The sequence below is a fragment of the Periplaneta americana genome, chromosome 3 (genome assembly GCF_040183065.1).
Source record: "Periplaneta americana isolate PAMFEO1 chromosome 3, P.americana_PAMFEO1_priV1, whole genome shotgun sequence".
Classification (NCBI taxonomy): domain Eukaryota; kingdom Metazoa; phylum Arthropoda; class Insecta; order Blattodea; family Blattidae; genus Periplaneta; species Periplaneta americana.
The window spans coordinates 175,104,043-175,129,050 of NC_091119.1; the positions used below are offsets into that span (position 1 = coordinate 175,104,043).

The window sequence follows — 25,008 nt, forward strand, 5'->3', positions numbered from 1 at the left end:
CATGCGCAAACAACTCAGTTGGCCCCAAAACACGTTACGCGCTTCCTTCCCTCTGCCCCTCTGTCCCCGCTCAGAAGGTTCAAGATAACTTGCATTAACAGTACAGTATCGGGACCGAAAATCCGTTGTCTGTTGATTGCGATCTGAAAAGGCGTGGTTAGATCTTGGACATTGAGTCAAGGAATTTTTCTTTTCTCATAACTAGGGTTGTAGGTTTCCGACACAAAACATAGGCTTTAGAGTCAAGCTGAATCGGGTTGAGTGGTTATGGAATGAGATGAGATTCTTATTGGCTCATAGTCCACATGGTCGCATTGTCTGACATTGGTTACTACGCTCTGATTGGTTTGTTTCAGCACAGTGTTCTTAAATTCTATTGTTCATGTTGTTTTGTTCCCTTCCTCACGTTATTGATAGTAAATGTAAGAGGAAGCAGCATTTTCCTTCTGAAGTTGCGCTCGGGCGCGGGTTCGATCCCCGCTTGGGCTGATTACCTAGTTGGGTTTTTTCCGAGGTTTTCCCCAACCGTAAGGTGAATGCCAGGTAATCTATGGCGAATCCTCGGCCTCATCTCGCCAAATACCATCTCACTGTCACCAATCTCATCGACGCTAAATAACCTCGTAGTTGATACAGCGTCGTTAAATAACCAACTAAAAAAAACATTTTCCTTATTATCAACATGATGTTCATTTAAGATTTTGTTCTCTCAAATTATGTTTTTTTTTTTTTTTTTGTAGGGGGAGAGGAATAAACCATTCTTAAAGTAGCCGTTGTAGAATTACTGATTCCATTACAAGAAATGGCGGAAGTTAGCTTACCTTTGAGAAAGTCTGAGAACTTGCACCAGCTCCACCAATGGCAATCATAGTCTTAATGCTCGGATTCTGGTTTCTCATTGCGTTGAATTTACTAAAACCACCTACGAATCATAGAGAATTATTACTTTTTTTTTCAAAGTTAATTGTTTTTCTGATCTATTGTTTTTTGTTGGTCTTCTTTCTAAATATGAAATATTGTGGTTAACTTTGTTTCTTGTATCTGTGGGTCTGTGTTTTCTCACAAAACATTGTTCTGCAAAAATATTGCAGTCACAATTGAGGTACTGATATACACGGACACCTGTTCACAAGTCAAGCAATTTTGTGAAACGAGAAACAGCTCACCAGCAATTTTGTCTGAATTAAGGTGTTTATCGTGTTCTAAATTAATAACACTGGCTTCCTGGTTTTCACTTCTCTTTCAGATTTTTCATCACAGCATTTTTTATTCGATTTGAATCAGTAAATTTTGAATCCAATCGCAAACAAATGGCCACTACATCACAAACGACGATTTTTCTAACCAATATCTTTCAGTTTGTGTAATAAATTAATGTTGTTTTCCGTAATTGTTGTAGACAATGTTTTTTTTTTTTGGCAGTGTTACTTATTTAGAAGTATTGTAATGGAATTCGACTTAATAGAATAAAAGTATATTTGAAATGAATTCAATTCCAGTAGCTAAATTTAACTTACCTAGGTCAATATCGGCATAAGAATCTCCTATGGTGACGTCACCATTAGAATTAACTCCAGCAAATGCATAAACATGATGTGTACAGAGACTGGAGTCAATATCTGCTATGTTGAACAGACCTTTGCTAGGTCTATAAATTGCCCAACTTTGATAGTAGCATACTATTCTGTCTGTAAAAATAAACAGCATAGGCCTATTAAACTTTCATCTTAGAAATGTGTTAGATTTAAGTCATAGTTACTTATTAAACAGTACAGTCAAAACGTTAAAATATAACGGTTATTAAAATAAATTATTTTATTGATAACAGTTCCTTAAAACCTCATTTCAAGGATTAACCCGAAAGAAAATATTTCACAAGTTTACTTTTTAGGCACTTATTTTCAGACTTCTTTTTTTTTTAAGAAGACGCTCTATTTAAACTTAAAATTACTTATATCATCTACAGGCTTTTCAGTCAAAATACTATATAAAGAATTACTTCCATATTTGAAAACATTTAACTGTATATTATGATAAGAGGAGTAATATTTACTATTTTACACTATACAAAGGCATGAATTATATATATCAACATAGCGTCGAGAATGCTTTGTTTCCAAGTTTTGACACTTATCTGTTCACGTCATCTTACAGTAAATGTTCAAAATTCCCATCTTCTGCCTGAATACAAGCCTTAAATCAGTCTCATGGCCCTGAAAAGACGATTCTAAATTCCTGGCATGTTTCGTATTGACTCACAACCTGTCACAGTTCGATTGCAGAGATTTTCCAAATTAGCCACCGAAGTCAAATACACCAATAATTTTAAATCTCTCCTCAACAAGAAATCTAGTGGGTTTAAATCAGGTGAGCGTGAAGGACAGGCAACTGGCCCACCTCTATCTATCCACCGGCCAGGAAACCTTCGATTCAGGTAATTGTGGGATTAAAATATACGATAGTGTCATCGTGCATAAAGTGTGCTTGTCGACAAATGATCAGTGACATGTCGTCCAAGAAGTTAAATGTTATAGACAGACCTTTGTAAGGTAATGTGAACAGTTAAGTGTCATACACAGACCTTCAAAACAGGGAAACGAAGAGTTTCCGGCCCTATGTTGATATAAATAATTGTTGTTTACGTATGAGGGGAACTCATTCCTGAAGTTATACTGATTATTTTAGACACTCTGTATAAATCTGCATTTATTCATGTTCCATAAAATGATTGCTGGTGAGGTCCTCAGAATTTTCTGATGCAACATTGTATCCACTCGTAGATAAGGTTATAAACGTTAATAACATGATCACTCAGCGAGAACAGAGTTAAGATAATTTTAATGTTGTTGACTGAAGAAATTTCTTAGCAATAGACAGTTTATTTATTTATCTCTCTACAATCATTTAACACAAAGTGTTTTAGACCTAGTCCAAAACTAATTTACAAATAAATATATAGGCCTATTAAAATTTACATTAAAATTTACACATAATCAGTATTAAAATTTTCATTAATATTATAAAAGGACTTTTCTATGAGCCAACCAGAGATAACTATTTTAAATTCATTCTTGCTCTTATAATGTAATTGCCGGGAAATTTTATTAGATACTCTTAAAACCATGATTTCAAAATTAATTTTTAGTCTTGCTCAATCTGAAATGAGATATATTGAACAAATCTTTAAGTCTCTAGTCGCGACGCTGTCATTTCCGGCGTGACTCCGCCTCTTTGCTTACGTTTTAGAAAGTGAAGGCTCTATAAAGTCTAGGTAGGTAGTATCGTTCGCCATTTTTGTTCTTTCGTTGCCGAGCTACCGGACGAGGGATGTATTTGCCACACCGTTAAACATTATCATGTCTTAGCTCCTATGATAATAAATCAAACGCACTGTAATTCAGCAAATAATTGAGCGGCAAATAACGTCCTCGTGTGCTTTCTGCGAACGCCAACGAAAGAGCCAAAATGGCGGGCGATTATATTAAGTATTTATCGAGCCTTCTTTATCTTCATCAGCGAATCACAAGACGCACACGTTTAAATGTAGCCCGACCTGTAACGTGATTGGCTGCCGGAAATAAGAGCGACGGGACTATAGTGTTAAAATTGTGAAAGTCACTCCTGGTAACATACTTACGAAAGTTTTGTTGAGCAAATAACAATAATTCAAATATGTAAATGCCTGTTACAGTTATAATTTTTTTCTCTCTTAAAGAGAGGACGGCAATGTTCGTTCATACAGGAATTATTGATGATTCTTATAGTTTTGTTTGGTTGTTTAAACACTTTGAGTGAACAGTACTGGCATAAACAAAGTAGAATTCCATAATTATGTTATAATGCTGTTAAAATATGGACAGAATTCTGTCTTCATGTAATGTAAAGGGAGAAAAGCTTTCAGGTTTCTAATTAAAACCAAAATTTTAGACAATTTTCCACAGTAAATTCAGCGTCAACTACAATGCCCAACATAATAAAATAACTGTTTCCACTACAAGATTGTAAAGAAAATGTTAATGACAAAGACAACTGCATGGTTCTATAAATTAAGTCTATTAAAATTATTGTGCTGAAATATTACCATGCCATTATAATTAAATAAGTTATTTTAATAATATTCATTACTTACATGCATTGAGTTCTGCAATGATGAAGTAAGTCACGAGCAGTAGTAAGTAAGACAGCAAACAATTCATTTTCGTAACCTGTGCATTAAGAGATGCTTGTTAATAAATTTCCCTCCGTTATGTAGCAGATCATGCAAAGTTATGGGAATGCGGACATTATATGTAGCTCCAAGACAAAAAGTGATGTAATTTTTCTCAGTTTTTCAAGAGCGAGAATTTTAAGTTTGAACGACCGTATAAAATCATAATAGCACGTTTTATACTTACTTACTTTCTTACTTACTGGCTTTTAAGGAACCCGCAGGTTCATTGCCTCTCTCACATAAGCCCGCCATTGGTCCCTATCCTGAGCAAGATTAATCCATTCTCTATCATCATATCCCACCTCCCTCAAATCCATTTTAATATTATCTTCCCATCTACGTCTCGGTCTCCCTAAAGATCTTTTTCCCTCCGGCCTCCCAAGTAACACTCTATACGCATTTCTGGATTCGCCCATACGTTCTACATGCCCTGCCCATCTCAAACGCCTGTATTTAATGTTCCTAATTATGTCAGGTGAAGAATACAATGTGTGCAGTTCTGTGTTGTGTAACTTTCTCCATTCTCCTGTAACTTCATCCCTCTTAGCCCCAAATATTTTCCTAAGCACCTTATTCTCAAACACCCTTAACCTATGTTCCGCTCTCAAATTGAGAGTCCAAGTTTCACAACCATAAAGAACAACCGGTAATATAACTGTTTTATAAATTCTAACTTTCAGATTTTTTGACAGCAGATTAGATGATAAAAGCTTCTCAACCGAATAATAAAAGGCATTTCCCATATTTATTCTGTGTTTGATTTCCTCCCGAGTATCATTTATATTTGTTACTGTTGTTTTATAACAACGGAAAAATAAAAAAAATAAAATAATAGAGATAAGCGTGTCATGTTTTACACAATAAAGATACCATCAGGATGCACAACATAGCACAAAATCTCATTTTCGCAAAAAATTGACATCATATTTTTCTTTGGAACTACAGATTATAGTTTCTTTGATGGGGTAATGTTTTATAGAATTGACGTCTTATTATACCTATATAAATGTAAATATTTAAATTATTATTATTATTATTATTATTATTATTATTATTATTATTATTATTATTATTATTATTTGACCTTCCTATACAAGGACTTCTGTTTGATGTAAGAGGAACCGTATTTCAGACTGTTGTAGAATTCTTTAAGCAACTTGGCACACAACAGAATGCACTTTGTTATATTGTTGAAATGATAATATGAGATTCTATTGGAATTTTGCACCAACGCATATACAAAAATTTCAACTAAAAACATTGATTATAAGTTCTCCCTATTCATTCTTTAATAACTACCATAAATTTGTTCATAATTTCCTCTTTTGTCATAAGTTATTTTTATTCGTATTGTTCAAGAGTTGAATGGTAAGCTGTTCTTTTAAGCAACTTACAAATATGTAAGAAGCTCCATTATTGTTTTCAATAACTGTGTTTCTCTCATACCTTTGACGAAACTTTACCTATACTCGTTGATTTTATATCTTTGATAGGAAAGTTTCCCATGTTAATGAAACCTATCTTTCAATATAAATATTTTGATACATTTTAAATTATTACTTCATTACTTTGACAAAAAATATATATGTTCGTTGATTTCGTATCTTTGATAGAAAAGTTTCCCATGTTAATGAAACCCGTCTTTCAATATAAACTAGTGGCTTGTGCAGCAAATGCTGCTGCAAACTAAGTTCGTTAGACGTTCAAATAAAAATTTTTCAGATTTATTTTCAATGAAGAATACTTGTCTTTTTTATAGTTATTTGCTTCCACAATAATGAAACATACTCCCTCTCAATGGATTTTTTTAGGCCAAATACTTTTTCTTGAACCTATCCAACTTCAGTTTTTGAGTTTCAACGCGAAAACGCAAGTATCAATGTCAGGACGATAGCAGTAGCTATTTCAGGTCATTGTGGATTGTAGGCAAAATTAAAAAAAAAATGTCAGGTTTGCTAAGCTTTCGAACAATAGCATTTTCGTATAGCTGCTGCATGTAGAACTTGAAATGTAGAGCGTAAAATCATTTTATCCTACTAAGAGATCTTGCTGAAATGATCTGGAGACTACAACATTTTCTAGGCCTCTTATTTTATCAGTAAGTAATACCTTTTAATCTTTCCTTAGGAACTGTAATTTTTGCGCTCTCTCGAGCCAATACTGAAGACAATGACACATATCAATATCTACACTACACCGCCATTAAGTATATGAAAAAAACCCAACCCCACTGGGTTAATAAGTATAAAAGTATTTGATTTTTAATAACAATATTATTATCTTACTTAAGTTTTGTAGTTATATATAGCAGCCACTCAGTAAATTATAGAAATGAAGATCTAAATTAAGATATTCTCTACATTTACTTACATAACCTCAAAACGTTTCACTTTCATGTCATCAATATTATGTACAATTAATGAAGAATAGACGCATCATGATACTAACTATAATAATATTTAATTTCTAATGGTAATAATGTCATCAAACCACCTCAAGTTTCGTAGATTTGAATATCCAATACACAGCTGTACTCAGAAAATTATACACTGCAGAATCAGTTTTTAATAACAAATTGAATTGAGCTCTAAATATGTCGGCAATCCTGCAGGTCATGGCCTTCATGTAATAGCCTATTGTTTATTGTAGTGTATGTTTTGTTCTGAAATTCAATCAAGTCGGCCGTGATTCTATAAAATTCTCAAAACTGACAACAGATGGATTTTGGAAAATAGGAAAATTATGAAGGAAAATTGACATTTCACTGAAAACTACTACTTTTCCGAAAAACTTTGGATGCCAGGCATGAAAATGAGGGGTCACTCATTAAAATCCGTTCAGCCGTTTTCCCGTAATTTCCATTACCAGTTCAAATTACATATATAGATATTTTGATACGTTTTAAATTATTACTATATTATTATTTTGACAAAAATGTTTCTTATGTTCGTTGATTTCATATCTTTGCTAGAACAGTTTCCCATGTTAATGAAACTCATCTTTCAATATAAATATTTTGATACATTTTAACTTATTACTTCATTACTTTCACAACAATGTTTCTTATGCTCGTTGATTTCATATCTTTGATAGAACAGTTTCCCATGTTAATGAAACTCATCTTTCAGTATAAATATTTTGATACATTTTAACTTATTACTTCATTACTTTCACAACAATGTTTCTTATGTTCGTTGATTTCATATCTTTGCTAGAACAGTTTCCCATGTTAATGAAACTCATCTTTCAATATAAATATTTTGATACATTTTAACTTATTACTTCATTACTTTCACAACAATGTTTCTTATGTTCGTTGATTTCATATCTTTGATAGAACAGTTTCCCATGTTAATGAAACTCATCTTTCAATATAAATATTTTGATACATTTTAACTTATTACTTCATTACTTTCACAACAATGTTTCTTATGTTCGTTGATTTCATATCTTTGCTAGAACAGTTTCCCATGTTAATGAAACTCCTCTTTCAATATAAATATTTTGATACATTTTAACTTATTACTTCATTACTTTCACAACAATGTTTCTTATGTTCGTTGATTTCATATCTTTGCTAGAACAGTTTCCCATGTTAATGAAACTCATCTTTCAATATAAATATTTTGATACATTTTAACTTATTACTTCATTACTTTCACAACAATGATTCTTATGCTCGTTGATTTCATATCTTTGATAGAAAAGCTTCCCAGGTTAATGAAAGTCATCTTTCAATATAAATATTTTGATACATTTTAACTTATTACTTCATTACTTTCACAACAATGTTTCTTATGCTCGTTGATTTCATATCTTTGATAGAACAGTTCCCCATGTTAATGAAACTCATCTTTCAATATAAATATTTTGATACATTTTAACTTATTACTTCATTACTTTCACAACAATGTTTCTTATGTTCGTTGATTTCATATCTTTGCTAGAACAGTTTCCCATGTTAATGAAACTCATCTTTCAATATAAATATTTTGATACATTTTAACTTATTACTTCATTACTTTCACAACAATGTTTCTTATGTTCGTTGATTTCATATCTTTGCTAGAACAGTTTCCCATGTTAATGAAACTCATCTTTCAATATAAATATTTTGATACATTTTAACTTATTACTTCATTACTTTCACAACAATGTTTCTTATGTTCGTTGATTTCATATCTTTGCTAGAACAGTTTCCCATGTTAATGAAACTCATCTTTCAATATAAATATTTTGATACATTTTAACTTATTACTTCATTACTTTCACAACAATGTTTCTTATGCTCGTTGATTTCATATCTTTGATAGAAAAGCTTCCCATGTTAATGAAAGTCATCTTTCAATATTCAGATATATTCAGAACAATGAATATTAGTTTCAATGTTATCTTTAAATAAGTAAAGATAATGGCATGCATTGATTCATTTGCCCAAATGTTAAAGAAATACTAAAGCGATATAACACTCGCACGTGGTCTTGAGAATCTGAATTGGCAGTGATTGTTCTGTTTGTTGCCATGTGAACAGATCTATTGACGTTCTGTGGTTTACATCAGATTATTCTTTCTCTCCACAGAATATAGTAGTATTCCAGGATTTATTTAATACTAGCCGTACCCGTGCGCTCCACTGCACCCGTTAGAAATAAATATAAAGTAATTACATAATTAAAATAGAACATTTGTTCCAGAGAACATTCGTGTTTGATAGAAAGATAAATCGTTTATTGTGTTAATTTAAATTGTATTAAACAAATTAAAATGCGATCATTTTGATCCAATAACCACTCATTTGGTCATAAAAATTATTTTAGGAAATACAGGAAACGAATGTACAGAATATCCTATCAAGTTTTCTGTGCATAAGAAGCTATTTTAATCTTACCTGTCCTCGATTCACTCAGAAGTTACTGTAATAACATTATAGCATTATGTTCATCTAGAGAAACTACACTTTCGAATGGTGAAATAATAATTAATTATACAAATCGGTTAATTTAGCTTCCGATATTACTTCATACAAACACAGAAACATTCTCTGTAGGCTATCTTTCATAGCTTTCGATTGTTGCTGTCCAAGGCCCCTTATAGACGAAGTCATTTGTTTTTTATTTCATTATACGGCCTTAGATGGCAGTTTATTTTAATTTTAAAACTCATTTATCTCATTAAATATCAGTCCTATCAAAATTTTTCAAGGAATAAAACTTATCGCAAAGTATTTTTAAAGAAACTTTTGTTATGTAACATTTTTCACAAAAATCAATAATAAGCGAGATATTTCGATTTATTTAATTCAGGCCCCCTTATAACCCCCTTTTAAATAATGTATTTTGAATGGAATATAGCCTGAAATCTAAGTTACAACGAACTTAATTTATATTTCAATTTTCATCGAAATCCGTTCAGCCATTATCGCGTGAAAAGGTAACAAACATACAGACAGACATACAAACAAAAATTTCAAAAAAACGATTTTCGGTTTCAGGGTGGTTAATTATATATGTTAGGACCAATTAGTTTTGGAAAATCGAAAATTACCAGAAAAAATTTCGGCTACAGATTTATTATTAATATAGATGGCAAAGTTATTATCACTTTCAAAATAATTCATGAAATACATTTTAATTTCGTTTTATAATGTTATGTTATTTTTATTGTATTATAATTCCATTTATTTTATACGATAGAATCGTGTCTTTTGTTAGTTGATGATCAGTATATTCAACTCAAACTTTTCGTTTTCACAATCTCTTGTTTCAAAGGCAGCACTGCCATAGGTTGCCTGGAATCATACATCCATTTTTATTTAATTTGAAGCTTCAAGATTCACTGCATAGCAATTGAGTATGTCCAGTTTAATTCATATATTCGAAATAAATTAAAAACAATTTAATAAGCCTTCTGTTATAAATTTATCTTAGTAGGTACACAAATAACTTTACTGCGTAATTTATTTAATTTATTATTAACTTATCTCGTGTTAAAAATTTAAGTTTTTTTTTAAAGTCGCTCTATTTTGAATAATTTATTTCATATTATCAGAATTAAAGAATCCAGCAAACTACATATCAAATACTCCACAAACTATACTGACTTTACAGACTATAATTATTTTAATTGAAACATATTAAATTTAATTTTCATATGCATTGAATTCATACCTCCAAGATCAGCAGTAATATCGGAAGTATTCTAGTCTAGCTACATTTCTCTTATATATAGTGTGATCCAATGTTTGCATAAGAATAATTACATTGTTATGAGACTAACATATGTGTCAATGAGGATACGAAAAACACCACATGGAAGTATTGAACAACCTTGAGAATGAAGGATTAATTACCATTTAACATTTGTAAGTAAGTCCGTTCAGATAACCGGAAAGAAGTTATATAGTTGATTTCATGTTGAAAACATGCAATTTCCCAACATTTAAGAAGAATTCCTGTATTATTATGCCGTTCAAGTGGAAATGTCAAACGTTTATTTAAGTTTTGTAGTTATATTACCATACCGTATTTGTTAAGTTAGCAAATAGAAAGATGATAATATTTGCGCGGCGTAGAAAAACATGGTTTAGAAATAGAATTTTGGAAGTATGATTTCATAATTCTGCTTTCATACAGGGTGTTTAAAACATAGACGTTACATGTAACCATGGGGATTTCCATATATCTCCTGTTACTTTGTTTTTTAACGCCTAGACCAGTGATGTCAAAGCAAGCGCATTTTTCGGACCTTGACGTCGTGCGCGGGCAGCAAGCGCAAAGTATGGAAAGAGGAAGGGTTGTGTATATGAATAAGCAGCCTGTTGGATTAAGAAAACAGTGGTGCACAAACTTCAAACGGAACGTGAAGTTTTATGTCGTTATTTTTATATGGCTGCTTTCTGTTTGATATTATCTATATTGTCTGTAAAACAAAAGTACTAACACCTATTTCTTAATATTGCACTTATGTTTTAAATGTTAATAATATAATAGAGAGTTAAGAAGGAATATTTACGAGAGTTAATTCCATAGTAGTATAATTATACTGTATTAAGTGAATGAAATACATCATTCATAAAGAAAGTGATATTACAAAGAAAGAGATTGAGTATGACATGATAAGTTGGAATTGATATTGATGGTATCTTTAGCCTTACAAAAGTAATCAATAAACTAATCAAAACAATATTACAGTACAATGCAAAGTTACCTAGGTGCTGTATATGTTTTAAATGTAACTAATTTTACATAACAAAACTCTTATTGCATTATGCTTTTAAGGTGATATTAATTGTGAGCAAATTCCTATCTTCAGAATATTAAATTATTTTCTCGAAATCTGCTGAAGCTATAGAGCTGACATTTTTACAACACATGGCCACGCATCTTCTACTTATGATGTAACAGTAGTTGCTTTGTTAATTCATTTCCTTACAAACAATTTCCATGCGAATATTTTCAAAATTTTCAATACACTATCTTCAGTAATACGTATATACGGTATATTAGATTTACGAAAACATTTTTTTTTTATTTTTTTTTTATTTTATTTTTTTTATTTATTTATTTATTTATTTATTTATTTATTTATTCTGGTGTAGTTAAGGCCATCAGGCCTTCTCTTCCACAACACCAGGAATACAAATACAATAACAGAAATAAAAAGGAAAAAAAAACACTATAAACGAAGTAAAGTCACACAAAAATATACACAGGTTGCAGTCACACAAACTTTAAATGAGTGATTAAGTATAATTAATTGTATCCTAATTAACTAACATAAACAAGAAACTTGCGATTTTAATCTGGAGTAAAAAAAACACAAATCGACACTTCTAGCAATATCTAAAAAGCATTAAACAAGACAAAATTTTCCAATTTAATTTTGAATTGTGATAAAGTCCGGCAGTCCCTGACATCATTAGGTAGCGAATTCCAGAGACGAGGTATTTCTACAGTGTACGAGGATGAGTATAGAGACGTTCTATGATGAGGGATAGAAAGAAGTGCTTGATGTCGGTTTCGAAGAGTTGTAAGAAATTGAAAGCGCGATAAGAGATAATTCGGAGTAGAAGTATGCATGATTCTAAATAGAAGAGACAGTGAATGTATTGTTCTTCGTTCCTTCAGACGCACCCATGAAAGTAACTGGAGGGAAGGTGTTATATGGTCAAATTTACGAGTATTGCAGATGAATCGTATGCACACATTATGAACACGTTGTAGTCTCTCAGCTAAGAGTGAACTTACATTAGTTAGTAAGGAATCGCAATAATCAAAATGGGGCATTACAAGCGTCTGAATAAGATTCTTTTTTAGACTAAGTGGTAGAAATTCTTTCATATGAAACAAAGAGTGAAGTTGAGAAAATATTTTTTTGGAAGTGTGTGTTACTTGGGTGTTCCAATTTAGATCGCTATCCATAAAAATGCCAAGATTTTTAACCGTTTCACTGTATTTAACAATAATCCCATTCAATGTTATATGTGGTATAGTACCACTATCAAGAGTACTTCGTAGACTATTATGTCCCATTACGATTGCTTGCGATTTCTCTGGATTTAACCTTAATCCAAATTTGTGTGACCACAGTGAAATCGAATTTAAGTCTTCGTTTATTTTATTTACTGCGTCACTAGTCTCATCAGGGTGGAAATGCAAATAAATTTGCAAGTCGTCAGCATACATATGGTATTTGCAGTGTTTTATCATTTTAGTCACGTCATTAATATAAATCATGAAGAGTAAAGGTCCGAGAACTGATCCTTGTTGAATTCCAGATTTCACGACACACCATCTTGAAGAATAATCGCATGCAATGACACATTGTTGACGTTCGCGAAGGTAGGATTCAAACCAAGTAACAGAACTTTCAGAAAGATGCAGAAGTCTTAATTTACATAATAGAAGGTCCGTGTCAACTGTATCAAATGCCTTACTGAAGTCAAGTAATGTCAGTAATGTTAATTTACGTTCATCTGTGGCTTCACGTATATCCTCATTCACCTTTAGTAGTGCTGTAGTCGTACTATGTCCATTTCTGAACCCGGATTGGTATTCGTCCAGTAAGGCATGTTCGGTTAGATAGTTCATTCTGTAAGGCTACTAAATAAATGGGCCTATATCTGAAATTTTCACTTTTCTATAAGAAAAGTTTGAGAAAATATTTCTTTTGAATAAAAAAAAAATCAAACTTGTGAAAAATGAGCATTAAAATTAAAACTTACATTCTTATAATGCACTCATACTTCTCAGGCAAATGTAAAAATTAACATGGATATAGGTTTAATAAGTTCTCTTCCTTTTATCTATTGTATCAGTGCTGGCCATCTCTGAATATAGCTCGACCAAGCGGCATATACTACCTCTTTCGTCTGTCTCTTTCCTTTCCGCTGTAAAGCGCTTAGGCTCTCCTGAGCTCTAAAGCGCGCGCTTGCTCCAATGGGCATCAATTGACATGCCTGGCCTAGACTATTCTTTGGAATTGAAATTGAGTAAATGAATTATATTTTCTGAAATGTAGATACCTACCGTTATAATTTCTATTGATGTGTCCCTTGTATGCTGAAAAGAAACTTGCAAAGATATTGTGATAACTACAAGTACAGACATTTTCCATACAGACCGGTCCCACTCCAGCTTCTACCTAACAAAATCTGTTGGCGAACGACAAGGGGTCGTACGTCGACGTATGAACGAGTCCGACGTCCATACACGCTTTCCTATGCAGACCGGTCCACTGCAGACACATACCAGAAATGCTACGGCCCATATAGCAGCTGACCGCCTTCCGAAATGCCGTCTAGTCTAGTAACTGACGTAATGACAGAAACGTACAGCTATCAAGTTTAAGAAGTTGCATATGACGTCACTGCAAATATTGAAGTTAGACATGATATTATGATAGTTTACACATTTATAGCTACTGTCGTATACGAGAAAATTTATGATAGGTACTTAAAGAAATTATGTTGTTTATAGCTGTTTACTATGTGTGTTACAAATTACAACACTGAATACCGTCAATGGGGTAACATTGGCCCATTAGGGATAACTTTGGCTCAATCTATACTAATAATAAATCTGTAGCCGAAATTTTTCTGGTAATTTTCGATTTTCCACAAATAATTGGTCCTAACATATATAATTTACCGCCCTGAAACCGAAAATCGCTTTTTTGAAATTTTTGTTTGTATGTCTGTCTGTCTGACTGTCTGTCTGTTCGGATGTTTGTTACCTTTTCACGTGATAATGGCTGAACCGATTTATATGAAAATTGGAATATAAATTAAGTTCGTTATAACTTAGAATTTAGGCTATATGGCATTCAAAATATTTATTTAAAAGGGGGTTATAAGGGGACTTGAATTAAATAAATCGAAATATCTCCCTTATTATTAATTTTCATGAAAAATATTACATAGCAAAAGTTTCTTTAAAAATAATTTCCGATAAGTTTTATTCCATTCAAAATTTTGATAGGACTGATATTTAATAAGATAAATGAGTTTCAAAATTACAATAAGAACGCCATCTAAGGCGGTGTAATGAAATAAAAAACAAATGACTTCGTCTATAAGGGGCCTTGGACAGCAACAATCGAAAGCTATGAAAGATAGCCTACAGAGAATGTTTCTGTGTTTGTATGAAGTAATATCGGAAACTAAATTAACCGATTTGTATAATTAATTATTATTTCACCATTCGAAAGTGTTGTTTCTCTAGATGAACATAATGCTATAATGTTATTACAGTAACTTCTGAGTGAATCGAGGACAGGTAAGATTAAAATAGCTTCTTATGCACAGAAAACTTGATAGGCTATTCTGTACATTCGTTTCCTGTATTTCCTAAAATAATTTTTATGACCAAATGAGTGGTCTCTGGATCAAAATGATCGCATTTTAATTTGTTTAATACAATTTAAATTAAGTAATATAATAAACGAATAAGGTGCTTAGGAAAATATTTGGGGCTAAGAGGGATGAAGTTACAGGAGAATGGAGAAAGCTACACAACACAGAACTGCACGCATTGTATTCTTCACCTGACATAATTAGGAACATTAAATACAGACGTTTGAGATGGACAGGGCATGTAGCACGTATGGGCGAATCCAGAAATGCATGTAGAGTATTAGTTGGGAGGACGGAGGGAAAAAGACCTTTAGGGAGGCCGAGACGTAGATGGGAAGATAATATTAAAATGGATTTGAGGGAGGTGGGATATGATGATAGAGAATGCATTAATCTTGCTCAGGACAGGGACCAATTGCGGGCTTATGTGAGGGCGGCAATGAACCTCCGGGTTCTTTAAAAGCCAGTAAGTAAGAAAGTAAGTAAGTAATAAACGAATTATCCTTCTATCAAACACGAATGTTCCCTGGACCTAATGTCCTATTTTAATTATGTAATTACCTTATATTTATTTCTAACGGGTGCAGCGGAGCGCACGGGTACGACTAGTATAAAATAAATATTTGAAATTTTATCTCCCACAAAATGTGCTATATCTTAGTAGCTGTACTGTATTGTGTAGATGACAGCTCCTGCAAGTATTTTGTGGGAGTTATTGTAATTCAAATATGTCATCTCTGTTGGGCCAAGTTTATCATTAATGGGCTAATGTTATCCCCGTTGACGGTATTTTATTGTATGCAATTTTGTACACACAAAATCATACTCCTTTATTTTACCAAGAGATACTTAGTTACTCACTTACTTCTTAATACGTGTGTGCAGCTATAAGCTGATTACACGGTGTCCACTGTAGATGAAATGCAATTGTCCAGAGCTGCGACAAACACATAACAACAAACGAAATCAAGTAATTACCAGAAATGCAAAAAGAAAACAGTATTATTTAGAATAAAATGAAAATTAAAGTTTACAAAGAAATTATTCAAATATTTATTATGTTTAGATATCATTAACCCTTAAATTCACAAAATATCCTATAGGATACAACAGGTTAATAGGCTATATATATATATATATATATATATATATATATATATAATTTGAACTGGTAATGGAAATTACGGGAAAACGGCTGGACGGATTTTAATAAACGACCCCTCATTTTGAAGCTTTGAACTCAAAATTTTCGGAAAAATAGTCGTTTTCAGTGAAATGTCAATTTTAAACACAATTTTCCTATTTTCCAAAATCCATCTGTCGTCAGTTTTGAGAACTAGCTAATAGCATTCACGGCCGACTTGATATTCCCTTGGCTTTTTTTGTAAAGGAGAAGCGAAGCGAGCATCAAGTCAGCCGTGTTGCATTTCAGAATAAAACAAAACACATACTACAGTAAACAATATTACACGAATGCCATGATCTGCAAGAATGCTGACATATTTAGAGCTCAAATTAAATTGGTTATTAAAAACTTAACTTACTAAGTGGTGTGTAATTTTCTGGGTACAGCTGTGTATTGAATATTAAAAACTACAAAACTTGAGGTGGTTTGATGACATTATTACCATTAGAAATGATATATTACTGTAGTTAATGCCATGATGTGACTATTTTTCATTAATTATACATATTAATGCTATATTGATGATATGAAAGTGAAACGTTTTGGGGTTATATAAGTAGATGTAGAGAATAACTTAGATTTTGATTTCTATATTTTACCGAGTGGCAGCTATATAATATATATAGTATATGTTACTGAAAGCTATAAAACTTACGTAAGGTAATAATATTATTAAAAATAAAATATTTTTATAATTATTAATCAAGTGGGGTTGGGTCTTTTTCATATATTTAATGGCGGTGTGGCGTAGATATTTATATGCGTGGTTCTCTTCAGTATAGGCTCGAAAGAGAGTATCTTTCATTGTTATGGAAGCAAATAACTTTCCGAATGTCTGGTATACTTCATTGAAAATAAATCTGAAAAATGTTTATTTGAACGTCTAATGAACTTAGTTTGCAGCGTTTGCTGCACAAGCCACTAGTATGCTATAATTTTAATAGAACAATATAAAAAAATTGGTAGGAAAATTAAAATTTCACAATACTATAATATTGTACTACATTTAAAATATGGACATTGCGATAGTTGTTTTCTTTACAGTCCGACACGGTTTAATAAACTAGTGTGAGAAATGAAGTTTTGCCAATTTAATTTTTTTTCTTATAAATCCAATGGTGCTGTTTTGCACAGTCCGACATAAGCGAACAGGCAAAACATCAAAATTCAAAATGGAAAGAATCATTCAAAGATCCAAAACTAATTCCTGATCTACCTCGAAAATCTGCCGTGGCCATGTTTAGATTGATTACTGGTCATGATTGCCTCAGTAAACACCTCCATCATATTGGAGTATTGAATTCACCTAAATGCTTACTGTGCACCAGAGAAGAGGACATGGAGATGGAGCACCTGGCTAATTGTGAAACTCTTAGGACATTTGTGGACCTTCCATCAAAATATTGGGAAGCAAGAAGGATGATGACTTCATTGTTAAACCCAGAGCATTAGATACACACACATAAGCGAACCTCTCACACCTACAAGTCGTAGGATCCGACCACATGGCTATTACGGGAAGGCGGGAAGGCTATTGCGACGAGTACTAACGTCGTTGCCAGCCCTTGTGAGAAGTCTCGAAGACTACAATAAGCCAGTATATTTATGTGAGACTGTGGTAGGCAGATCGAAGTGGAGGAAAATTTCCATTGACTATTTCGTTTATATGACGTCATTGCATTTTCGACCAATGAAGTGTAATGAAATTTTGAATTCCAACCAATCACAGTCAGACTTTGCGATAATTTCTGCAGCTAGATTTATCGCTATCAATTTATCGCATGGTCGTTCTTTTGTTTAGTCGTTGTCGCCAACTGTTTCGCCTTAAATTGATGATCATGAATACATTAAGCTGCAACTACACGGTTAAACTTTTCTTTCAACTTTAAAGCAATGAATGCAGATTGATATTTAATATTAATCAATATATTTAAGCAGTGAAGACCACTTTCAAAACGGCGCACCATGTAGACACAAAATCTTTATGCATCTTAATTGAACGTACATACCTTTTAAACTTGATTCTTTCAATATTCTTCCCAGATTCCACGCATACGCAGCTTTAGTCCCGTTACACACTACAGCGAGAATGCGTTTGTCGAGCTATAAAAAATGCTTTCGTGTAGCACTGATTGTAAGCAACGGTCGAAACAAGGCACAGCTGACATTGGTCCTGCTTCCACAAGTAGGCCTAACGTAACCTATAAAATTGTAGCCTATAACATTTGTATTGAAATTAAACAATTAATAGACGTTCAAATTTATGTAACATCATCGCATATCACACTCAAAGACCTTGCATAGTAATAATGTCTTTGATCAAACTGCCTTTCGTATGGCGTAATAAAATTCGTGTTTTAATTAGGCCTATCTATACAGAGATGGCTTCACTGTGTAGCAACATGTCTCGCTGTGAATGCATAAGCATTGGTATATAGCTGTCCTCACTGTTACTGTTAAATTAAATTATGATTTTAGCAGATAATGAAAATGTATTTGCTATAATAATAATAATAATAATAATAATAATAATAATAATAATAATAATAATAATAATAGAAAAGTGCAGTACATGTAATTAACATTGTTAAACCAGTATTTCGCTTTTCGCAATTGGCATTACTGAATAATAACATCGAATTTCTTTATTGCAATAATCTATATTCATCTACGAGTATTTCAACTTCACAATGTCTGAATAGGTTAAGTATTCGTTAATATACAATTATTAACATTTTGTGATCGAATTTTAGGGATATATTATTTAAATTTTTATTTTATTCACGAAATAGTCCTAATAAATGTCACTCGAGGTCTGAGATTTCCCAGATAAATCCACTCGCTTCGCTCGTGGATTTATCGGCAGATCTCAGACCTCTCGTGACATTACTACAGACAATTTTTAAATAGATCTTTTTTTTTTCCTTTTGGTGTGGAGACCTTCGGTCCTTGGAGTCATGACGCTAAAGCTTTGGTATCTCAAATCGGCCAAATTTTGATCTCCATTACTGGTGATCACCGTTGCACTACTTATTTGCGTCAACGCTTAAATATTGCTATTCAACGCGGAAATTCAATGAACATTTTAGGTACTCTTTCCGAATCCAGCCCTCTGGACGAACTCTTTGTTCTGTAATATTTATTAAAAAAAATTAAGGTTAAGCTATTCTGTGTTTGATGTACAATGTTTTATTTTTTTCAAATAGAGTCCCTTTAGAGGAGGCTACATATAGAAACGCTTCTGCTTGTGAATAATGGATATAAATGGAGGCCTTCACACACAGCCACAGATAATGGCGCTGCTGCAGACGCTTTGCCGCTGCTGGCGGCCAAGTGGCGCTTCCCGTCGCGATACCAAGAATTAAATTGTAGGTTTCACACGGCGCCACAGCGACGCCACTATTTTAGTGACGCGTCTGTGGCGCTGCTAACGGACGACTTTTGGGCCACCAATTCCTTACACCGCCACGACAATATACAGCCTATTGTGCCACGGTATCTTTTTTTTTTTTCTTCTTCGGATTTCATTGTTACTTCCATCTAGAATCTCTTGAACTGACTTTTTAGACATGCGAAGAAAAAACTTTATCATCCTGATGTAAATCATCAAACAAAGTTTCGATTCAATCTTTCCAAAACCAGTGGATTGACCCAGACTCTTCTTCTATTTTTACCTTTATTCTTTCTCCGTATGAGCAAATTTGCCCAAGTATAACTCCTCCTATGTCCATGAAAAATTCTCTAGTGTAAAGCAGGGCTTTAAACGCGCTGCTCCACTAACGCTTGTTCGCAGCGCCACTAACAAGCCATTATAGCAGCCAGGTTATGAACAGACTAAACCGGAAGCAACGTTCTGTTGGTCTCTTTCTGAGCTCTGTTGCCACATAGTGGGGCGAGATTCAAAGCGTGTTCAGCGTTTGTCACCGATATGTTTAAAATAACTACTGTATATAGTTCTCGATAACACTATCCACAATATTAGTAATTAAAATTACTGTTTTTAAGAAAGCACGAGCTAATGACGCTGGTACGAAATGCGACTCGTAATGCACGTGGTACTGCAAATGAACTGGCTACACTGTCTCCGTGATTCCGTTGCCAGATTTTCGTTAGCAGACGACATTTTCACGCGAGGTCCAATGAAAAGCTCCGTTCTCGTTCTCCCCTCCATCCCCCACACTCAACATGTCATCACTGCACAGGCTACCCCTCTAACCCGCACTTTCCTCTCGCCCATCCAACTACTTCCTGTTTCGTCGGTTCATAACCTGGCTTTTAGTATAGGTACGTTTTCCTCGGTGCGACTATTGCGATGATCGTTCAACGATGATCGTGCAACGATAATCGTTGAGCACTATTTCTTTGTATTTTCTAGAGTCGCGGCAGTCGCTCGGAGGAAAACGGCTCCATAGAAAATACAAAGAAATAGTGCTCACGATTATCGTTGCACGATCATCGTTGAACGATCATCGCAATAGTCGCACCGAGGAAAACGTACCTTAAGTGGCTTCGTCTGAAGGGCCCCTTACTGCACTAGAATATTTTATGTAAAGATTTAGCTACTATCTAAGGAATAATTTTGTGTATAGTGACAACAATTTGAACTATGTAAATATAAATTAAGAAATTTAAAATTAATTTTGTGCGAGATCGTGCGTATTTGCTTGGTTTCCGCACAAAACCAATCCGCGGTAAGTCTAAAATTCCACATTCAGTATTCCCAACCTAACACACATAACAATTTCCCTCTTCTTACCGCTTAAGTGACATATTGATTTTACTGCTTTAGGCTTTTAACATATTATATTTAGAGACGTTCAATATAGTAATAATTATAAATTGGAAACTTACCATTGCAATTTCACCTAAATTGCACTGTTAATTATTGTTTTTAAATATTTGCAAAAATTAAGTAAACTCTACAACTCCACTAATGTTACTGCATTCGTAATGCAAGTAACATTAAGGAAGCCGTGAAAAAATCAACAAGATTCCAGACTCATCATAGACTGGGGAAAAATAAAAGACAGACGTATATCACGGCTTGCTAGAGTATAGTAAACACAGAAAACATTTTAAAGCAACAATGTTGAAGATAGATATTTTTGTTTTGCAAATTTGCCGTCATTGAACAGAAACCAAGATGGAGATTTCATTGCAACTAATTAGAAATTCCTCTTTCAGGTATATAATAAACGATCTTCGTACAAAATAATGTACGATACACGAGCGGTATGTTTTCTTTTCAATTCTCGGAAATTAAAAAAGCTCAACTACGTTTCGCTTTTTCAAACTTTTCCTCGAACATGAAAACTTCAACATACCGCTCTTGCAACGCATATTACTATTACATACCTTTGATTATCTTTTTAGGTCTCAGTTAACCGAGGATGGAACTGATGATGTTAAGCAGAGGATAAGATCCATCATCATATGTGTTATGGACGTCATCCATATCGATACTCCAGATCATAGCTTCTCCTCTTCCATTATTTGGACTACTCTGCAATTTGAGTAAAAGTTCAACATCGGTAAGTAAAATGTTATTTTTAAGATATGACTAAAATAGAGATTCAGATCTTTCATTAAAATTTGCCATAGACTTTTAATATTTGTGGGACTGTTGATTATTAAGTGGTACCAGTACTTCTGCTGTGCATTGCCGCTTATAGACTTTTAAGAACTCTGTTGTAATTTAGCATGTATCATATGACTTTTCTTTTCAGTAATAATTGAATTCTGATTTTTCTAAATTTAGTAACTAATTTTCTTAAAATACTTCTGAAAAGGATATTTTTACCTGGATGCTTGAATGAAAACAGTCTTGTAGCTTCCTCAAGGGACTCAGTCCTTGCATATTGTAAGAATTGTATATAAATCTATATTTTTTGGACAGAATTTATGTTCTACTGTTACTGAATTGCATTACGATGGTTCTGCCATATAATCAGAATGCCAGCTGAAAGATTAGTCAAGGAAATATTTAAATGGAAACCAATAGGAACAAGAGCATAGGGACGACCAAGAATCAGATGGGAGGATGATATAATAAACGACCTAAAAGAAATGAAGATTAAAAATTGCAGGCTATTATTCAAGATAGGAAAGAATGGCGGAAAATTGTAGAGAAAACCAACACGTTCAGCAAATGAAGTTGTAGAGCCTAAGAAGAAGAAGAAGTTACTGAATACCATTCATAGGATTTGTACTCTGACAATACCCTACTGATTGACCAACTGAACATACTATGAGCTCATGTAATGTTCTGTCCAAAAGTGTTGAATTGTTACTGGCTGGAGGAAAGGGAAGGGAGGTTTTGCAAGAGCGGCACACCATGTAAAAAAACACATACATTTATTGTGTTAGTTCTGTAGTTGTCGTCATTAGAACAATCACATACGTGGGTATGTACTACTAAATGAATTTAACATACATTTTTCCAAAATCTTTTACTGTATAGTTTACATAACTTCAGACGTGTGGCCGTAAAAGTGAGAAATTTTATTTGCGTAAATTACTGTACTCCAACCACGAGAAAGTCTCTGGGGAGAGAGACGAAGCGGGGTAATGCTGTGAATGAATGTTGATGTCATAAGGTCACACACGTGGGTGCACGTATCTGTATTGGCTAGCTCTCACAGCACAAACAATAACATTGATACACACATATTGGTACTACCCTAGTTACAAAATTAGATCACTGTTAATCTCCTGGTCTTTTCATCTCTCCATACAGGAAATAACTGACGTTATAACGGTAATATTATCTATCTACTTCGTTCAAATAGATGACGCAATAGTAAGCACATTTCTTTCACGGTTGATCTCCTGGTTGGAGAACAGTAGTGATATAATGAACAGGGATCTTACTTGATCTCACGAGGCTACAAGGTTAAGTATTACTGTAGTTTTTAAGGAGACGACGCAATTGCATATGCAAGCGAAGTACTTGACTGACTGCACACGCGACTTCTGTTTGGTCAAGTTAGGCAGAGCAAAATATGAGTCACTTTAACAATATACTAATATTTTCAATTTAAATTATTTACACTAGCCTATGTATAGTGAAGATCACGTAAGAGTAGTTCCTGAAAGGCTAATTTGGCCGTTTTTTCAGTGTTGTCAACTAGTACCAGATATGACCAAAGAGGGTAAAATCACAATGCCATATACTGAAATAATAATAATAATAATAATAATGATAATATTATTATTATTATTATTATTATTATTATTATTATTTCCTGTAATCCTGTTATTTATAATATTTCCTCCGTATTTTTGTATTGGTTGTGTGGAAGAGAAGGCTTTAAGGCCTTAACTCTGCGAGTAAAAATAAATCAGCCAAATCAAGCAATAAAGAATTTAAATTATATGAAAGATTATCATAGTATCAGTCTTTATCACTAGAATGCATTGTGATTAGTCTGTGGGGTCTAGTTTTGAATCATGAATAGAATGTCAACTGCCAACAAACAAGACGTAAATGTTTCCTAATAGTAATACCTGTGTCGCGCGTGAAATATGACGTCACGCGTATAGTCTATGAACAACTAACTTTATCTGCGTTTACGCCCTGGGACAGAATGCCCTAATAATGACTTACCTAAATGAAAATTGTCAATTGGAGAAATAGTATGCTATCTTCCGATGCGTTTCCTTTTTGTCTACTGAGTGACAAAATTATTGTCCATGTTTTCTTTACTTTCTGAAATATTTTTGTGAAGAGAATATTAATTTAAAAAATAGGCCAATAATAATTATAATAGCTGTTCAAAGATCAGGTCAACCAGTTACTTAAATGTCATCAGCCATTAAAATGATAACTTCAACAGTTTCAGAAATATTAATATTCTCGTAATGTTTCTATATTTAACCCTGAAAAGATCGCGTGGCGTCTGAGGGACTCCAGACTACTTCCTTTTTGTCATTGCAAGAAAGCCTGTAAGTCTATTGTTCTAAACTGCCAGTACTATCTATCTTGCATTTTTTGTCATTGCAAGAAAGCCTGTAAGTCTATTGTTCTGAACTACCAGTACCATCTATCTTGCATTTTTGTCTTTGCAAGGAAGCCTGAAAGTCTATTGTTCTGAACTACCAGAACCATCTATCTTGCATTTTTTGTCATTGCAAGAAAGCCTATAAGTCTATTGTTCTGAACTACCAGTACCAACTATCTTGCCTTTTTTGTCATTGCAAGAGAGCTTGTAAGTCTATTGTTTTGAACTACCATTACCATATATCTTGAAATTTTGTCATTGCAAGAAAGCCTGCAAGTCTATTGTTCTGAACTATCAGTACCATCTTGGATTTTTTTGTCTTTGCAAGGAAGCCTGTAAGTCTATTGTTCTGAACTACCAGTACCATCTATCTTGCATTTTTTGTCTTTGCAAGGAAGCTTGTAAGTCTGTTGTTCTGAACTACCAGTACCATCTATCTTGCATTTTTTGTCTTTGCTAGGAAGCTTGTAAGTCTATTGTTCTGAACTGCCAGTACAATCTATCTTGCATTTTTTGTCATTGCAAGGAAGCCTGTAAGTCTATTGTTCTGAATTACCACTATCATCTATCTTGCATTTTTTGTCTTTGCAAGAAAGTCTGTAAGTCTATTGTTTTGAACTACCAGTACCATATATCTTGCATTTTTTGTCTTTGCAAGGAAGCCTGTAAATCTATTGTTCTGAACTACCAGTACCAACTATCTTGCCTTTTTTGTCATTGCAAGAGAGCTTGTAAGTCTATTGTTCTGAACTACCAGTAC

At 33.3% G+C, this 25,008-nt stretch overlaps 1 protein-coding gene across 2 annotated transcripts in view; it reads right to left on the reverse strand.

Annotated features, from left to right (window-relative positions):
* The window catches only part of LOC138696848 (acidic mammalian chitinase-like), a 46,070-nt gene extending 22,123 nt beyond the window's left edge, over positions 1 to 23,947 (reverse strand). Inside the window, exons 1-6 of one of the 2 annotated variants that reach the window (XM_069822296.1) lie at positions 23,855 to 23,947; positions 21,604 to 21,751; positions 15,928 to 15,999; positions 4,130 to 4,205; positions 1,518 to 1,688; positions 822 to 922 (exon numbers count right to left, since the gene is read on the reverse strand). In XM_069822296.1, the coding sequence (XP_069678397.1) occupies positions 822 to 922; positions 1,518 to 1,688; positions 4,130 to 4,196 (339 nt within the window). In that variant the 5' untranslated portion in view covers positions 4,197 to 4,205; positions 15,928 to 15,999; positions 21,604 to 21,751; positions 23,855 to 23,947. The remainder of the gene's footprint in view (positions 1 to 821; positions 923 to 1,517; positions 1,689 to 4,129; positions 4,206 to 15,927; positions 16,000 to 21,603; positions 21,752 to 23,854) is intronic. The other variant, XM_069822297.1, reaches the window with a different exon arrangement.
* Positions 23,948 to 25,008: the final 1,061 nt, after the last annotated feature.